The sequence below is a fragment of the Amblyraja radiata genome, chromosome 9 (assembly GCF_010909765.2).
Source record: "Amblyraja radiata isolate CabotCenter1 chromosome 9, sAmbRad1.1.pri, whole genome shotgun sequence".
Lineage (NCBI taxonomy): Eukaryota > Metazoa > Chordata > Chondrichthyes > Rajiformes > Rajidae > Amblyraja > Amblyraja radiata.
Window position 1 is genome coordinate 24,701,665 of NC_045964.1, and position 18,089 is coordinate 24,719,753.

Genomic DNA, 18,089 nt, shown 5'->3' on the forward strand with positions numbered 1-18,089 from the left:
ACAAATAATTCACAATAAAACATGATTTTTAAATCTCATTTACATTAATTTATAGGCCAAATGGAAGGAATTTAGTGTTTAATTGCTGTAAATTAAAGTCCATTTAAATCAGCTTTCTAGTGGGATCCTGTGAACGCGCTGGTTTAGAACGTTCACATTGCGGTGGATTTGTGCCTCAAATGCCCAGAAAAATACTGCGGATATAATGGGCCCAAAATGAGCTACTCGCAACTTTAAACTTTGTATAAAGGGATCTTAAGAAGCCCTTTTAACGTAAAAATAAACAGCCTACCTTCCGTTTTCCCCTGTATGAGATCCGGCCCGTTGTCGGCGGTCGGGGGTTTAGAGGTTAATTTTTAAACTACTATAACAAGTAAGGAAAGCCCTTAAAACTAATAATAGCTCAAGCGAGGGAATCTTCCAGCGATTTTTCGTTAATAATTAACTAGGCTGAAAAACCGCGATTTGAACAGCCTAGAGAAAATCGCGTTTTAAACCTGCCCCCCTCTAAACGGCGCCAAAATCGCGCACACGGGCTTGCTGTTGAGAACCACACTATTATTATTGATCAAAATAATCCCCCTACTATAATTGAAGAGTTGCTTCTCAATCCCCATTTTAATAATCAGGACGTAAAAATGTTTCTAGTCATCATAGTTTTTTGACAAAACTAAACACCTTCAAACCTTGACAAGAAGTAATCACGTAGCAGATATGTTAGACATATTATTCAACATCAGACGGTCTTTGAGGAATATAAAACAAGTAGAAAAGAACTCAAGCAGCAGATTTGGAGGGCAAAATGTAGCCAGGAAATGGCTTTGAAGATTATAGAAAATCCCAAGGGTTTTTATGCCTACATTAAAAGCAAGAGGATAACCGGCGGGAAGATAGCACCACTCAAGGACAAAGGGGGGAATTTGTGTTTGGAGTCCAAGGGTTTGGGGAGATACTAAACGAATACTTTGCATCTGTTTAAGAATGAATTGCAGATTTTGGAAAAATCGAAGTTAGACAAAAATGCTGGAGAAACTCAGTGGGTGAGGCAGTATCTATGGAGCGAAGGAATAGGTGACATTTCGAGTCAAGTCTGAAGAAGGGTCTCGACCCGAAACGTCAACTCAGTCTGAAGAAGGGTGTCGACCCGAAATATCACCTATTCCTTCGTTCCATAGATGCTGCCTCACCCGCTGATTTTCTCCAGCATTTTTGTCTACTTTGCACCAAGGAGAAGGACGGAAGAGAGTGAGATCAGTGTAGGGAATATGCAAGGGCAGTTTGAAATCAACTCTTGAAAAGTAATAAGGCGGATAAATCTCTAGGGCCTGATGGGATCTACCCAGGTTATTAAGAGGCAAGAGTGGAAATTGCAAGAGCCTTGGCATCTTTGCACTGTCTCTAGCCACAAGCGTAGAACTGGAGAGTAGTTAATGTTGTTCCTTTGTTAAAGAAGGGAAGTAGAGAGAATCCAGGGAATTATAGGCCAGTGAGCATTACGTCAATGGTAGGGAAACTAATGGAGAGGATTCTACAGCATAGGATTTACATCTGTTTGGAAGAGAATGGACTAATTATGGAAAGTCGACATGGCTTTGTACGTGGAAGGTCAGGGCTTTCTGACGATTGGGTTTTTTGAGGAGGTGATGATGATGATCAATGAGGGTTGGGTGGCGGACATTGTTTAGATGGATTTAAGTGAGGCATTTGATTAAAGTTCCCCATGGTAGGCTGATCCAGAGGATTAAGTTACATGGGGTTCATACAGTAGTAACTTTGTCGTATGAATTCCGAACTGGCTAACTAATAGAAGATGGAGGGTTGTGGTGGAAGAGCATTATTCAGACTGGATGTCTGTGACCAGTGGAGTTCTGCAGGGATCTGTGCTGGGACCTCTGTTGTTTGTGATATATATAAATGACTTGGACTTAAATGTAGACTGTTAGTAAGTTTGCAGATGACATCAAGATTGCTAGAGTTATGGACTGTGCGGAAGACTGTCAAAGTATACAAAGGGATATAATCAGTTACAGAAATGGGCAGAGAAATGGAAGATGGAGTTTAATCCAACAAAGTGTGAAGTGCTACATTATGGGGAGTTGAATGAAAGGGGAAGGTATACAATTAATGGAAAGACCATAACAGCATTAATATCCAGAAGGATCTTGAGGTCCCAGTCCATAGATCCCTGAAAGTGGAACACAAGTAAATAGAGTAATAAAGAAGGCACATGGTATGCATGCCTTCCTGGGTCAGGGGATTGAGTATAAGAGTCAGGAAGTCATTATGCAGCTTTATAGGAATTTGGTTAGGCCACATTTGGAGTGTTGTGTTCTGTTCTGGTCACCCAATACAGGAAGGATTTGGAGGCTTTAGAGAGGCTTTAGAGAGGTTGTGGAGGCGGTTTACCAGAATGTTTCCTGTATGAGAGGCTATTACCAAAAAGGAGAGGTTGGACAAACTTAATTGTTTTCTCTGGATCGTTGGAGGCTGAGGGAAGCCCTGACAAGTATATAGAATTATGAGAGCATGGATAAGGTTGACAGTCAGAACTTTTATTTCCTCATGGAGGAAATGTCAAAGACTAGTGGGAATAGCTTTAAGGTGAAAAGGGTAAAGTTTAAAGGGGATATGCAGGCCACGTTTTTTACACCGAGGGTTGTGGGTGCCTGGTGGAGGCTGATATGACATGGCATTTAAGAAGCTTTTAGATATGCACATGGATGTGCAGGAAATGGAGGGATGTACATGCAGGTGAGATTAGTTTAGCTTGGCATCATGTTTGACACAGGTATTACAAGTCGAAGGGTCTGCTCTGGTGCTGCACTGTTCTATGTTCTGAGAGAAAATCTGTGACGATAATGAATTTTTAATAAAACATTGGTCAGCGTCATTATTTTATTTTTACAATAATATTTTACAATTATTTTCCCAATAATAAAGATTAAAAAGCTGTTGGATCATGTGACCTGTAACACTCCATTATACCTGGAAGTATGCCATCCCGTGTGCTATTTCATGAATACTTGCATAAACTCAACCAAATATTCCCTCTGGTTGAACTCTCTACACTTACAAAGGATTCCTTTGTTGCACTGCCATGAAACCACTATTTTCACATGTTTGGAATGGTTTCCTAGGTTCCAGCATAATCTGAGAAAATATTCCATTGCTTCCTTGCCTCTTCTGGTTTAATTGTCAACATTCCTCATTTGATATTCCACAATGTTTCTGATTAATGTTATTTTGAAAAAGAAACAGTGACACAACTATCAGGTTCCAATAACAAGCTTTGTAAAATTAAGCACAGTGTGAATTCAACTAACAGAACATCAGTACATGCTAGGTTTGTGTGATTAAACAGAAATATGATGAATATAGTCATAAACCTCAGTAATTGCCAGATTTCTTGTTGAGAAAATATCTAATATTGCTATAATTAAAGCCAAGACTAGCTACCTTCTCAAGCAGATTTTCAAGCGATTTTAAATCTTAATTGCATTAACTTCAGTCCAAACATCCTAAGAAGAACTTGGAACATTTTTGTTAAGTCATTTAATGCCAAGATTCAAGATGCACAAGTTACCACATATCAACCGAAGCTTTAGAATTCATTTTAAAACAACCCACACATAAAGCTAATGATTCATCCCCCTCCGTATAAATGAATTATCTTGCAACAATTTTTAACAAGTGTTCCGAATTAAACACATTTAGTAAAGTTTCCAAACAAATAAACAGACTCCTAAATTTTTAACACAAAGATGCCTCATATCATGCTTATGTCTGAGATAAACTGAGATGGTATTCGTATGTATTCCTCAACTCGTACATTTGAACTAAAACTGCCACAATTTTAACAAATGAATAACATGAGACCATTTGGTGCACAGTGACATAATTTGCCTGATTATTTTCAGAGATTATTGTCATGACTAAATCTTTAAGCTTAGTGGTAAATGATCCGTTGGCATTTTTTTTAACGGTATCAAAAGCATGATTGACATTGGTACAAAAATCCAATGTGAATCTCAAGCTGCTTCATGCATGGATTGATCCCATGATTCATAACATGTTTTAAATTAAATGAAAATAACAGCAAATAAATTTCTTGGAATTTTTTAAGTCTCTCTGAGTGTATAAAGAATGTTTTTTTTTTGTGAAGAGTCTCTCTGCTGAGCTTATATTGCTAAATATATCTAGGTGCTAAATGCTGTCTGTGTACATTTATCATTGGGTCGACATATTACTTTACCGACCCAAGATTTATTTTCCGAAGAAAAGTACTTAATAATCAGATCATTTGCTGATACCAAGCAGGGACACATCAACTCACAAATCATCAAGCTTTAAGGTCAAGATACAGCTCCCAGTATATCTATGCAAATTACATTGTGGTGTTAATAAAACAAAATCCCAACATCTGAAGTTGGTGTGTCACCTTGAGATAATTTATTTGTGTCCTTTTCTTAAAATGCTTGCTGGTATGGCATCACGTATCCAGAGAAATACAAGAGAGAAAACAAAATACTCCTTATTGTAGAACTCTGACTAAAACCAGAAACTCCTGAAAATTCACCTTTTCCAGAGATAGGAACAAAGGGAAAAATAAATATTTGCATTTCATGATCATTTGGCAATAATCCACAACGAGTAATTTGATGAAGGATGGTTGAGTGGTCTTAACCTGGAACGGCAAGGGTGACACACGGCGTGCTCGTGCTGCAATTGGCACGTATGAGACTCCAAAAGCCCTATGCAATGACTGAGGGAAAAAAAATCCAAATGATCTGTCTCTCAGGATGATAATGCAGAGGATATGTTGAAGGTGGAATAGTTATCAGGTGACTTTTGTACCAGTGTGCTCTCTGAATGCCTCTGTATTCCATTTTGACCAGCGTCTCCAAGCAAGCAGAAAGGCATTTCTCTAAAGACTTGAGTCACATATTCAGTTGCAATTACATTATTGGGCCGCAGCTGTAGCTTTAACTGTGACAAATGGGTTAAATAAAAATCAATTAGTCTTCCTCAGTGGTATAAACAGCATGAAGGAAATCTTTGATCATCCACTATCCTTTGAAACAAATCCTGAATGTTCCTGTGGGCACACAGTATATTAAGGTGCACATAAGTGATGAATCTACTGTATGTATTTAGCTTTTACTATCAAAGCTGCTTGTGGTTTGTACCAAGAAGCCTGGGTCCTGTCAGTATGGGCTAAATGGGTGAAGATTGGGGCCATTATCCTATGTCTTCTTTCAGCTGTTCTCCTCTTGCTGTTCCCACCATACACTGCTGCCCCAATTGCAAGATATTTCTTAACCTTGAAGAAGGGTCCCTACCCAAAACACCACCCATTCGTTTTCTCTAGAGATGTTGCCTGACCCGCTGAGTTACTCCAGCATTTTGTATCTATCTTCGGTATAAACTAACACTTGCAGTTACTTTCTAGTTTCTGCAGTTTAGTAATGATTTTATTGACTAGGTTTTTCTTGAAAAAAGCCAGAAGTTCCATGTGTTAGCAATTTTGTGACTCCAGTGGGATCGTGCAAGTATTAAACGTCCTGAAGAGTTCTCACCATCGCTTTTCCCAAATGGAGTCTAGCATTGAATGGGAAAGTACCAAATGCTTATCAACCTCAGCCCTGTTAAGGGCCTGTCCCACTTAGGCAATTCTTTAGGCGACTGCCTGCAACTAGGACAATGGAATCCTCCGAAGTCAGCACCGGCGACAACCTACGTCACCTGGCGACAACCTTCGTTAACCTGGCGACAACCTTCGTTAACCTGGCGACAACCAATGACAGTACCTACGACAACCCACAATTTTCGCCACTGGCACCGAAAAGTTTTCAACATGATCACCACATCCCTGAATCATTAGAGCGCAGGAGGATGAGGGGGTGATCTTATAGTGGTGTATAAGATCATAGGAGTTAGGGGCGGCACAATAGCGCAGCGATAGAGTTGCTGCCTGACGGTGCCAGAGACCAGGATCAATCCTGACTATAGGTGCTGTCTGTACGGAGTTTGTATGTTCTCCCTGTGAACCGTGTCGAAGACCAGCTTCGACTAGCTTCAGGAAAATTGGACACCGAATAGTGGAGAGTGAAGATGACCTCCTTCGTCCTCCCTTCGACTATCTTCGATTATCTTCGACTACTCTCGATTACCTACGAATAACATGCCGACCTACCTCGACTAAACCTACGAGTAAAAAAAATATCGATTTTTTTTCCATGGCGACCTTTTTTTATTCGCGGGCATTTTTCAACATGTTGAAAAATACGCCGCAACCTAGCTGAGGCCTCGAGTACGCGGGGACTACTCTCGAGCATGAAGGAGAGTTACAAAGACCTCCTAGGACCGCGTGTTGCCCTTGCTGCAAGTATGAGTCTAGGTCAAACTCTTCTGAACTCGCAGATTAGGTCGCCACAGTGGGACAGCCCCTTAACCTGCTGAGTTCCTCCAAGATTTGCTTTTTTTGCTCAAGATTTCAGCATCTAAAATTTATCGTGTCTCTCAGAATTGCGTATGATTTCCCTTCACTCTTGTAAACTCCTGTAAGTTTACAAGCTTTCTCATTTGGTCTTTGTAGGAGAAGCCCCTCATCCCAAGAACTGCTAACATGTACTAATTCTAAACCCAGCATCTGCTTCCATGTGCATTGCACACAGTAATCTGAATGTAGTATCGCCTAAACATGACCGCTTTATTTTTGTACACCAACCCCATTTCATTCAAGGTCAACACACTATTTATTTTCCAAATCACTTGCTCTATCTGTGTGTCTGCATTCTGCATTGTCTGAACCTGAAGGAGCTTCACCATTTCAAAAATATTCTGTTTTTTGTATTCTTCCAACCAAAGTGCGCCACTGTACATATTCCCATAATGTCCTCCACCTTCTTTGGTTTACTTGCCAGTGTCCCTTTTTGTCGCTTCTTTATACCTTAGTTTCACACCTTACATTATTACTTATGCAGAGTTGGAAACGTTTAATTCTGGTTTTTGAACGTATGTGAATTTTCATCAGCAACAGCATCTTGAAGTGGGAAAAGTCCCTGTTTCTTTGTTTTTTAGTTTAGTTTATTTTATTATTGTCATGTGTGAAAAGCTTTTTTGTTGCGTGTTATCCAGTCAGCAAAAAGACTAGACATGATTACAAGGTAGACTAAAAAGCTGGAGATGGGTTTGACCCGAAACGTCGCTTATTCCTTTGCTCCATAGATGCTGCCTCACCCGCTGATTTTCTCCAGCTTTTTTGTCTACCTTCGATTTTTCCAGCATCTACAGTTCTTTCTTATACATGATTACAATCAAGCTGTCTATATTGTCCTTTAACCAAAGCTGTAGTATTTTACCCACTATCACAAGCCCCCTTACTTTACTTAACTATTATTTGTGGATCATATCAAATGACTTTTGAAAATCCAGATATACTATATCCACTGGTTTCCCCTTTAAAAAGTCTCATAAAGTTACAACAATAAGTCCCTGCACACTGATCAGATTGAAGGTGGGGTGGACTAAGTTGCTTCTGAAAGAAGCACTCCAAATGCATTCCAAATAGATGGTAGAGGTATGGGGAACACAAGAAGTTCCAGGCTAATGTCTTGCATAAGTGACATTGAAATTACATTGACTATGCAGGAAATGAAATTGTCCATATCAGTAGCAGGTTCAAATGTAAAAAACGTGGACTATAAATTGAATGACAGCAAAAATTATTTTATATTTCATCTCTTGTATTCATTCCAGCCCGTTATCATCTTATTTTAACAAACTGCCATATTCATTGGAGATGTTCTGAAGCCAGTGGACTTGAAGTTCAACTGAGGATATTTTGCGAGAAAAAACAAACGAGTGAGGAAATTTGGATGACATCTGTCTAATTATGAAAGCTCGTTTTTTTATGTCCTCATAATTAAACCCATAGTAAGTTTAATTATCTTTTCCTCCTCCACTTCATATGGGCTATCAAAATGATTTGCTTTATTCTCTATAGAAACTATGTGTCAGCAATCATGCATATAGTAATGTAATTTTCTAAGTTTATAATAAGAACTCCTTGATGTCAACAACAAGGCACAGTTCCGGCTAGCTGAGCATTCAGTAAAGTGAATATTAGGTTGTTAGAGTACAAATAGTGGTCACAACTTTTGAGGTCTTGCTTGAAAAGAAAGGATGTGTTGACTTCATCAATTTACCTGGGTGACAACCATAACTTGGCAACACCGTGGGCTCCTTTTGCCTGAAATAGTCACCAATATGCTTGGGGATTGAAACAATAAACTTGAGTAAAACACCAAGTGCTGGAGTAACTCAGCGGGTCAGGCAGCATCTGTAGAAGGAGAGGTGACATTTCAAGACTCTTCAGATCCAGCTTTACTTTAAATTTTCACCCTGCCCTCAAATTCACTTGGACTGTCTCTTTCCTGTCTCAAACTCGCTGTCTCCTTTCACATGGGGCAGACTATCGACTGACATTTATTTGACCATGTTCTGATACAACAAACTTGCTGGGTTATTCCGTTTATTTTTGTTTTACTGGTGAGCCCCTCATTCAGTGAATCAAATCAAATCCAGTAAATAACTGAGTTTAGCTTATTACATAATCACATTTGCAGAAGGCATTAGATTGATATTTATACTACTTCAGTTGGCAAAAGAGTTTCTTTTTTCATTCATACGTTGTGGATATCATTGGCAAGGCCAGGAATCATTGCCCTTCGCTAATGAAAGGGAATCTGTCTTCTTCAACTGCCTTAGCTTGCGAGCTAATGGTGTTTTTTTACATCTGCTGAGTGGTTTCTGAACCATCTCAGTAGGCAGTCAAGTGTCAGGCGCATTGTTGTCCATCCAGGATTGCATTGAGACCACATCTGTTCAGGGCAGTAAACTTCCTTAAGCACATGAGGGAATCACATGAGTTTTTAATCACAATTCAGTAATTTCATTAAATCATAGGATCAATGAAACAGAAACCTTTAGGGCCAGCTCTTCCATGTTGACTATGATGCACATCTTACACTAATTCCATTTGGCGGGATTAGGCCTGTATTTCTCTATGCCTTTCCTAACCAAGTACCTGTCCATACGCCTTTTAAACATTGTAATTGTATCTGGCTCTACCACTTCCTGGCAGTTTGTTCCAGATAACCACCACCCTCAGACTGACTATCCCATTTTTAGTTTAGTTTAGGGGGACAGTGTGGCTACTGGCCCTTCGGCCCACTGAGTCCGTGCTGAGCACCAATTACCCGCACATCAGCTCCACGTTATCCCACTTTCGCGTTCTACACATAAGGGCAATTTACAGAAGCCAATTAACCTACAAGCTGCACATATTTGGAATGTTGGAGGAAACTGCGGAGCAACCGGAGTAAAACCCACGCGGTCACAGGGAGAACGCACAAACTCCGCACAGACCACCCGAGGTCAGGATCGCTCAGGTTTCTGGCACCCCTTGTGATTTTACAATATATAAGGCCATCCCCTCAGCCTCCCATGTTCAATTGAGAATAAATCCAGCCTATCCAATCTCTCCTTACATCTACAGCCTTCCATTCTAGCAACATCCTCTGAACCTCTTCTACATTTTCTCTTGTACTATCAAACCCCTCTGGTAGTGTGACATCTAGAACTGTGCACAAACTTCTAAGTGTGATCTAATCAATGTTTTGTACAGCTGCAACATGCTGTTAACATTATTGATATGACCTGTATTAAAAAAAATCCAGGTTTGTTGAATTAGGTACATTTTAATTCCAAGCTGCTCTGACAGGATTTGAATTAACATCTCTACATTCTTAGTCTACATATTGTGCCATATACACTGCACAAGATGTGAAAAATTCATGTTTGTGTAACCATACTGTCGTGTTTATTAAATCTCACAAAGGTCAGTTTGGAGTCTCTGTGTTTTATTAACTTGAAAAGATGCCAAGCTCAAAGAAATTGAAATCTCTCTTTATTTCCGCAATTTTCTGCAACATGGTCTATTTCAGTCAAATAAAGCTGTCATTTTTATGGTGTCATATAAATATGATAGACCTGTGAGAGATGACTCCAATAAGAAGAACCTAATATACACTAGTATCAGACACTGATCTGTGCTGCTTTATAGATAGTTTAGAGATACAGCATGGAAACAGGCTCTTTGGACCACTGAATCCGCACCAATCAACGATCGCCCATAACCCATGAGATTTATCTGCAGATTTTGAAATTCGGTAAATTAATTTTTAAAAATATGTCTAAATCTCCGCTATAAATGGCTTTCCGCTGGACAGTGAGCGGCTGCGCGGATGATTGAGAGCTTGGGAATCCGCTGAGTCGATTTTAGCGGAAGGCATGTACGCAGGGTGCGGGCCGACCGTCTTTGCATATGCATCTCTAGGGCTAGCGCTCAGCTCTGCACATGTAGAGTAGCGGTTTCCCTCTGTGCCCTAGGCCTACCGTATCGGAGCTGGTATCAATTTTCGGTATGAGTATCACAAATTTTCTGTGTAAATTAAGTGACAAGCAAGTAAAATATGTTATTTTAAGGTACGATAAAAAAAAATTACAGTAGAAATTAAGGGTAAAGGCAAGAAAACTGTCATTTCAAGGTGCAATTATCAAAAAATTGATAATTTTTACCCCCGCTAGGGGCGTTGCCCCTTGGAACCCTACCAGAGGGCAATGCCCCCTGGACCCCCATCTCTCTTCCTCTTTTTTCAGTTTTTTCCTGTCTCATGCCTGCCTACACTAGTTCTATCTTACACACGAGGGACAATTTACAGAAGCCAGTTCACCTACAAACCTGCGTGTCTTTGGAATGTAAGAGGAAACTGGAGCACCTGGGGAACACCCATACGGTCACAGGGAGAACGTACAACTCCGTACAGACAGCACCCATCGTCAGGATGGAGCCCGGGTCTCTGGCGCTGTAAAGTAGCAACTGCTGCTGCACCACTGTGTCTCCCCATAGTTTCGTGAAGACGGTGTTAACTTTCTTTCCGTTGCTGGAAACATAATGCTCTTTATAGCTGTATAATTAGCATGTTTCTGACGGCAAATTTAAGTGGATGATCCCTTATCACTGGAACTCTACCAGGTCCAGTGTGTTTCCTGTTTTATTTCTCAAAGCTTCTATTGACTTTCATGTTAGCCTCCTCCGTTGAGGCAATAATGGAATTTCAAGCACCTGTTAGTGACTTTATTTTCCCTTTTTTAGCATTTTAATCCCCTATGCTTTCTATCGATTTAAAGTGCTGAATATAACCTCCAGCTGAACATTTAATATGCAGTGTGATCAGTGAACTGGAAACTATATATTTTCCTCCTTAACTCTGCTCCTTTTCTTTTCAATTCAATCCAAAATGCTGTTTGTCTTTCATTGTGATGTTCACAACTGCCATTTGCTCTTTTAGGGAGCTATACATTTGAATTTATTGGTCATGTTTTTCCTTTATCTTTTACAATGTCCTTCTTTAAAATTCAATCTCCTCGCTTCTTGCTCTGCTCTCCCTTAATATGTTACCTCCATACAGAGGATATCGCCTCAGAATAAAAGGACGTACCTTTAGAATGGAGATGAGGAGAAATTTCTCCAGCCAGAAGGTGGTGAATCTGTGGAATTCATTGGAACGGGCAGCTGTGGAGACCAATTAATTGGGAATTTTTAAGCGGCGATTAATAGGTTCTTGAATATAGACAATAGACAATAGGTGCAGGAGTAGGCCATTCGGCCCTTCGAGCCAGCACCGCCATTCAATGTGATCATGGCTGATCATCCCCACAGGAATAGTAAGAGTATCAAGGGTTGTGGGAAGTAGGCAGGAGAATGGGGTGGAGAAGGCAAAAATGATCAACCATAATCGAATGGCAGAGTAGACTGGATGGGTTGAATGGCCTAATTCTGCTCTAATGTCTTATGGTCTACTTACCAGTACCTGAAAAGTTGGATTATTTCTGATAGCTTTTTTGTTCAGCCAACATGAACATTATGAACAGAATGAGCTAAACATCTGACATGTTAAAGAGAAACCAGTTCATGCTGGCGTGTTATTCTGCTGTCTGATACCCTAGGCCATGCAGTTATCACCATCCACCTATTCCTCCAACCCAAGTCATTTTTTATGTGTAAGCCAATTCATTGGGGAATGAATACTCTTTGATTTGACCTGCTGGAGTTGGCAGGACTTCTTTCTGCAACTTACATTCAAGCAGGTTATTTGAGCTATACGACAAAACCAAAGTTTTTAACAGGTCAGTCCCAGTGTGTTTACAGACCATGGTTGAGTGTTATCCTGCCTGCTCTACAGAACAATTTCCAGCAATAATCACAAAGCAACCATAACAAATTAGTCCCTGATGGCAAGACCAGTTGCCACATTTTTAGTGCAATCTCATCTGACGCATCTTAAATAATTTAAAGCGTGGAATTAATTTGGAACCGCCCAGGCCTGATTGGGTCTTTCCCATTAATGGTGTCTGGTTTATTTGTTTTACAGATGGTATGGGTCGAGTTCTAGCACAGGATGTATTTGCAAAAGACAACCTGCCACCATTTCCAGCGTCAGTGAAGGATGGCTATGCCGTAAGAGGTGAAGATAATTTATTGGTCACAGTGACATGTTAAAGTCGCATATTATATCTGAACAGCTTTAAATGGTTGCATTTTGTATTACAGCTGCTGATGGCCCTGGTGATAGATTCATTATTGGTGAATCACAGGCAGGTGACCAGGTGAGTTTTCAGGTTTATCTATATATTACTAAAAGTCTTGCCTTGTTTCTATCTATCTATCTATCTATCTATCTATCTATCTATCTATGCGTGTGTTATCTGGGACCTACACCAGAACGGCACACGGTAGCGCTAAAAGTTTTCCACCACCTTACTCACCTTTGTCCCATGATCGTTTGTATAAAGTTTCGTTCAGATTTATGTTATATTTCACAAGTTATTGATATTTACAAGTTAAAAAATAAAACATTTTGAGAAAAATAACTTGACAGTTGATCGGAGATTCTGGCAGTTAGTAACTATGACTTCACAATGGGATCTCACAGTCCTCCAATCACAATGGGATCTCATTTACATATGCTGCCGTGAACATTCCGCCACCCAACAATGACATCATAATCTGGATCTCAGCTACCAATCAACAATGTCGGGATAAGCTCCAGCCAGTGCAATGAGAGATTTCTTACATTTTTGTAAGGAGAGGTGGGGAGTGGAGGAGAAGAAATGTTATTTAAACATTGTGTTTAGTGGGGGAGTGCGAAAGGGGAGAAGTGAAGGAGGGGATGACTGAGGGTTGGGAAAAGGAGAGGGAGGGTGAGGGTGAGGGGGAGAGAGAGGTGAGGGAGGTAGTGGAGGAGAGGGGAGAGAAGAGGGAGGATGAAGGCAAGGGGGAGTGTATGAGCCACGTCTGCGCAGTTGGGGGCTACGGGTGAGTGGTGGAATATTGCGTTGGGGTAACGAGTTGCGTTGGGGGAATAGGTACATCACAATGGTATCTCATTTCGATTTCTTGGGAGGAGGTGGGGTGGGGGTTTTCATTGTGGGGGGGGTGGAACAAGGGAGAGGTTTCATTTACACAAAAAAGTTGTGATCAATGGTGGGGGGGGTGGGATGAAGTGAGCTCCCCGTTTCATTGTGGGGGGGTGGAATAGGGGAGAGGTTTCATATCAAGCATTTTCCTTGGGGGGGGATGGGATTGGGGTTTTCATTGTGGGGGGGGGTGGAATAGGGGAGAGGTTTTATTTCCACAACTTTCCTCGTGGGTGGGGGGCAGTTGGGGGCTATGGGTGAGTGGTGGACTATTGTGTTGGGGGAACGGATGAGTGGTGGATTATTGCGTTGGGGGAACGGGACGCAACGGGTCCGATGGCCTAGTATTACATAAAATTTAATCTAAGCATTTAAGACAAGGAATCAAAACTTTCCTGTTAACGACTGGTAAATTTATTGTAGAAACAAGGAACTGCAGATGCTGGTTTGGAAAAAAGGACCAGAAGTGCTGCAGTAGCACGGCAGATCACACAGCGCTGCTATGATAGGCAACATTTCATGTCGAGTCCCTTCCTCAGACTGATTATTGGGGGGTGGGGAACAAAGCTAGAAGAGAAGAGGATAGACACAAAATGCTGGAGTAACTCAGCGGGTCAAGCAGCATCTCTGGAGAAAAGGAATAGGAGGCGTTTCAGGTCAGAGCCGTTCTTCAGACAGGAAGAGAAATGGAGCAGGACAAAGCCTGCCAGGAAATAGGATGATGCAGGTGAGGAATGTTTTTGATGGTTGGACAAAGGCCAGAGATGAAAAGACAGAATGTGTGAGACAAAAGGATTGAAGAGTTGCAAACTGTGAAGCTGGAGGGGCTTTGCAGGGGGAGGGAAGAAATAGGTGTGAGTGCAGGTAGGGCTTAGGGGAAGGTGGGGGCAAGAAAATGGGTATATGGTGGGAGAGGAGGAGGGTTATGTAGTTAACTAAAATTGGACAATCCAATGTTTATACCTTGCATCAGTTTCCGCCCCCACCCCTTTCACCAAAAGTCCTTCACTAGCCTCACAGTCCGCAACTATGCATTTATTTTGGGCTCACGTCAGGAACCCACGCGCCTGAGGTAATCTGTTGCAAGCCACAATTTGTCCGGCCCACTCTTCGCCCCTCAATTTTTTTTTCAAGCTCCCTGCAATCAGTCCCGCTCGAAACATCATCCATAAAGGTTAAGAAGGTTCAATGGTTGGGTATTAATGGTGGAGTAGCAAGATGGATTCAACAGTGGCTGAATGGGAGATGCCAGAGAGTAATGGTGGATGGTTGTTTGTCAGGTTGGAGGCCAGTGACGAGTGGGGTGCCACAGGGATCTGTGTTGGGTCCACTGTTGTTTGTCATGTACATCAATGATCTGGACGATGGTGTGGTAAATTGGATTAGTAAGTATGCAGATGATACTAAGATAGGTGGGGTTGCGGGTAAAGAAGTAGAGTTTCAAAGTCTACAGAGAGATTTATGCCAGTTGGAAGAGTGGGCTGAAAGATGGCAGATGGAGTTTAATGCTGATAAGTGTGAGGTGCTACATCTTAGCAAGACAAATCAAAATAGGACGTACATGGTAAATGGTAGGGAATTGAAGAATGTAGGTGAACAGAGGGATCTGGGAATAACTGTGCACAGTTCCATGAAAGTGGAATCTCATGTAGATAGGGTGGTAAAGAAAGCTTTTGGTGTGCTGGCCTTTATAAATCAGAGCATTGAGTATAGAAGTTGGGATGTAATGTTAAAATTGTACAAGGCATTGGTGAGGCCAATTCTGGAGTATGGTGTACAATTTTGGTCGCCTAATTATAGGAAGGATGTCAACAAAATAGAGAGAGTACAGAGGAGATTTACTAGAATGTTGCCTGGGTTTCAGCAACTAAGTTACAGAGAAAGGTTGAACAAGTTAGGGCTTTATTCTTTGGAGCGCAGAAGGTTAAGGGGGGACTTGATAGAGGTTTTTTAAATGATGAGAGGGATAGACAGAGTTGACGTGGAAAAGCTTTTCCCACTGAGAGTAGGGAAGATTCAAACAAGGGGACATGACTTGAGAATTAAGGGACTGAAGTTTAGGGGTAACATGAGGGGGAACTTCTTTACTCAGAGAGTGGTAGCTGTGTGGAATGAGCTTCCAGTGAAGGTGGTGGAGGCAGGTTCGTTTTTATCATTTAAAAATAAATTGGATAGTTATATGGATGGGAAAGGAATGGAGGGTTATGGTCTGAGCGCAGGTATATGGGACTAGGGGAGATTATGTGTTCGGCACGGACTAGAGGGGTCGAGATGGCCTGTTTCCGTGCTGTAATTGTTATATGGTTATATGGTTATAAAGGACCTGTTCCACTTACGCAACCTTTACAGGCGACTGCCTGCACCCATGATAAATCGCCAACATTTTAAACGTTGAAAATTCAGCGGCGACCAGAAAGACGCTACGATTCTTTGGAGACCTCTCACGACCATACAGCCTGTATGGTCGTGAGAGCTGTCCTATGGGTGTGAGAGGCCACCCACGACATGTTGCCAGGGATCCCACTCACTCGCCCGGCTCCCTTCCCCCCCCCCCCCCTCCTCTTCTCACCTCCTCCCCTCTCCTTCCTCCCTCTCTCCTCTCTACCAAAGATCCTATAGGATCTTTGCTCTCTACCCGTCACAGGGGACGATCGTCTGTCCCCCCCGGCCCGGCCCGGCTCGTCTCTGTCACGCTGGCGGAAGCCACGATCGGCTGGTCCCCCCACTGCTTTTCACCGTCCTCAGATCGCTCCGTGCCTCGCTCGGGCCGCCGCCCCTCTCCCCTCTCTCTCACCCTCCCTCTCTCTTTCTCTCTCTCTCTCTCCCCTCTCTCTTCATCCCCTCCCTCTCTCTCTCCCCCCTTCCTCTCCCCCAACCCCCTGCCCTCCCCCACCCTCCCTCCGCTAAACTCCCTTCCCGCCTCCCCTCCACCCCTCCCCTACCCCCTTCCCTCCAGCCCATCCCCCCCCTCTCCCCTTCCCTTCCCCCCTCTCAGTTCCCCTCTCTCCCTCTCTCTCCCCCTCTCTCCTCCCCTCTCTCTCTCCTATCTCTCTCACTCCTCCTCTCCCCCCCCCCCACCATCCACCCCTCACCCACCCTCCCTCTCCTCCTCCCCTCCACCCCCCTCTCCCTCTGTCTCTTGCCCTTCTGTCTCTGCCCCTTTCTCTCTGTATCTCCCCTTTCTCTGCCTCACTCTCTATCCCCCCCCCCCCTCTCTAGACGCGCCTGCGAGTCGTGGGCTATGCGTCAGTGGATAGGGCGGTTATGGGGTAAAATGAGCAAATTAATAATATTAATATAATATCAAGGGGGGTAGTTAGCATGTGTGCGGGGGGGGTGGTAGTTAGTGTGTGTGACGCCGCAAGCCGCCCCCCCCCCCCCCCACCCCTGCAACCACACGTTGGGGGAACAGACCCAACGGGTCTGCACTTGGTCTAGTTAATTTTAAAATCCAAGTCGTCTTGCAACTCACTTCTGAAAATATTGAATAACACATAACCTCTGTTTTCATTGCCTTCTGCAAAGAGCTGATTTTTCTTCTGAATTTATTAATTAGGTTAGTTTATTGTCACGTGTACCAAGGTACAGAGAAACGCTTTTTTGCTACGCGCTATCCAGTCAACAGAAACTATCCATGATTACAATCAAGCCGTCCAGAGTGTACACATACATGATAAAGGGAATAACATTTCAGTGCCAGATAAAGTACAGTAAAGTCTGATTAAAGAGTCCAAGGGTCTTCCGATAAGGTAGATGGTAGGCCAGGACTGCTCAGGTTGCGCACTATTCTAATGGGCACTGAGCTTCATTCAGAATGGACATCATTGAAATGTGGCAAAATGAGAGAAGTGGAGGAACAGTGGATAATGACTGAGGATAATTGGCTTGAACATGGATAGAGATAAACCCGCAGTGCTCATCTTTTACTACAGTGTTGCTGGTCAGTTGAGGAAGCAAAGCTTCACCAATAGGAGGTGCGGATATTAGGAAAACACAGGGGATGCATAAATTACACCAAATTTCTATTCCCAATTATATGGTGGAGTAGCAAGAAAAGGGGGAAAAAATCTGTTCTTTGTCAGTTTTAAATGATTCCCCAAGAAAATGGGGTATCTTGTTTAGATTTACGTTGATCTGTGTAACAGAATAATGTTTCAAAGTTTGTCTAATAATCTCAAAGATGACTTTTGTTTATTTCTACATGGTTTTGCAGCCCACTCAGACAGTGATGCCTGGACAGGTCATGCGTGTAACAACAGGGGCTCCAATACCCTGTGGAGCAGATGCAGTTGTACAGGTTGAAGACACTGAGCTCATCAGGGAAACAGATGATGTAAGTAAAGTATGTTTGACTGGTGGAAAAACGTAATTGAATTATTCAAAGATTCCTTTATGTATGAGCTTTTTAGTTGAGGACTTGGATAGATGCTAAGTGTTGCCATGTTCATTTCATATTGGTATTCTTTACGTATGCAGCATGACGTACTTCTAATCATGGTAAGTTAATAGATAGTTACTAAGCTTTTTTGAGCACCATAATCGGTGTT

At 42.2% G+C, this 18,089-nt stretch overlaps 1 protein-coding gene and 1 long non-coding RNA gene across 13 annotated transcripts in view; both read left to right on the plus strand.

The window, feature by feature from the left end:
- gphn (gephyrin) overlaps positions 1-18,089 on the plus strand; it is a 458,009-nt gene that overhangs the window by 368,877 nt on the left and 71,043 nt on the right. For 7 of the 12 annotated variants that reach the window (XM_033026894.1, XM_033026895.1, XM_033026884.1 and 4 more), the window contains 4 exons: positions 12,498-12,590; positions 12,677-12,732; positions 17,756-17,875; positions 18,019-18,039. In XM_033026894.1, coding sequence (XP_032882785.1) covers positions 12,498-12,590; positions 12,677-12,732; positions 17,756-17,875; positions 18,019-18,039 — 290 coding nt within the window. The remainder of the gene's footprint in view (positions 1-12,497; positions 12,591-12,676; positions 12,733-17,755; positions 17,876-18,018; positions 18,040-18,089) is intronic. The other 5 variants (XM_033026893.1, XM_033026886.1, XM_033026891.1 and 2 more) reach the window with 1 other exon arrangement.
- On the plus strand, positions 1,850-11,682 carry LOC116976876. The gene is made up of 3 exons (XR_004413065.1): positions 1,850-1,860; positions 9,203-9,209; positions 11,537-11,682. It is a non-coding gene; the product is annotated as an uncharacterized LOC116976876 (long non-coding RNA).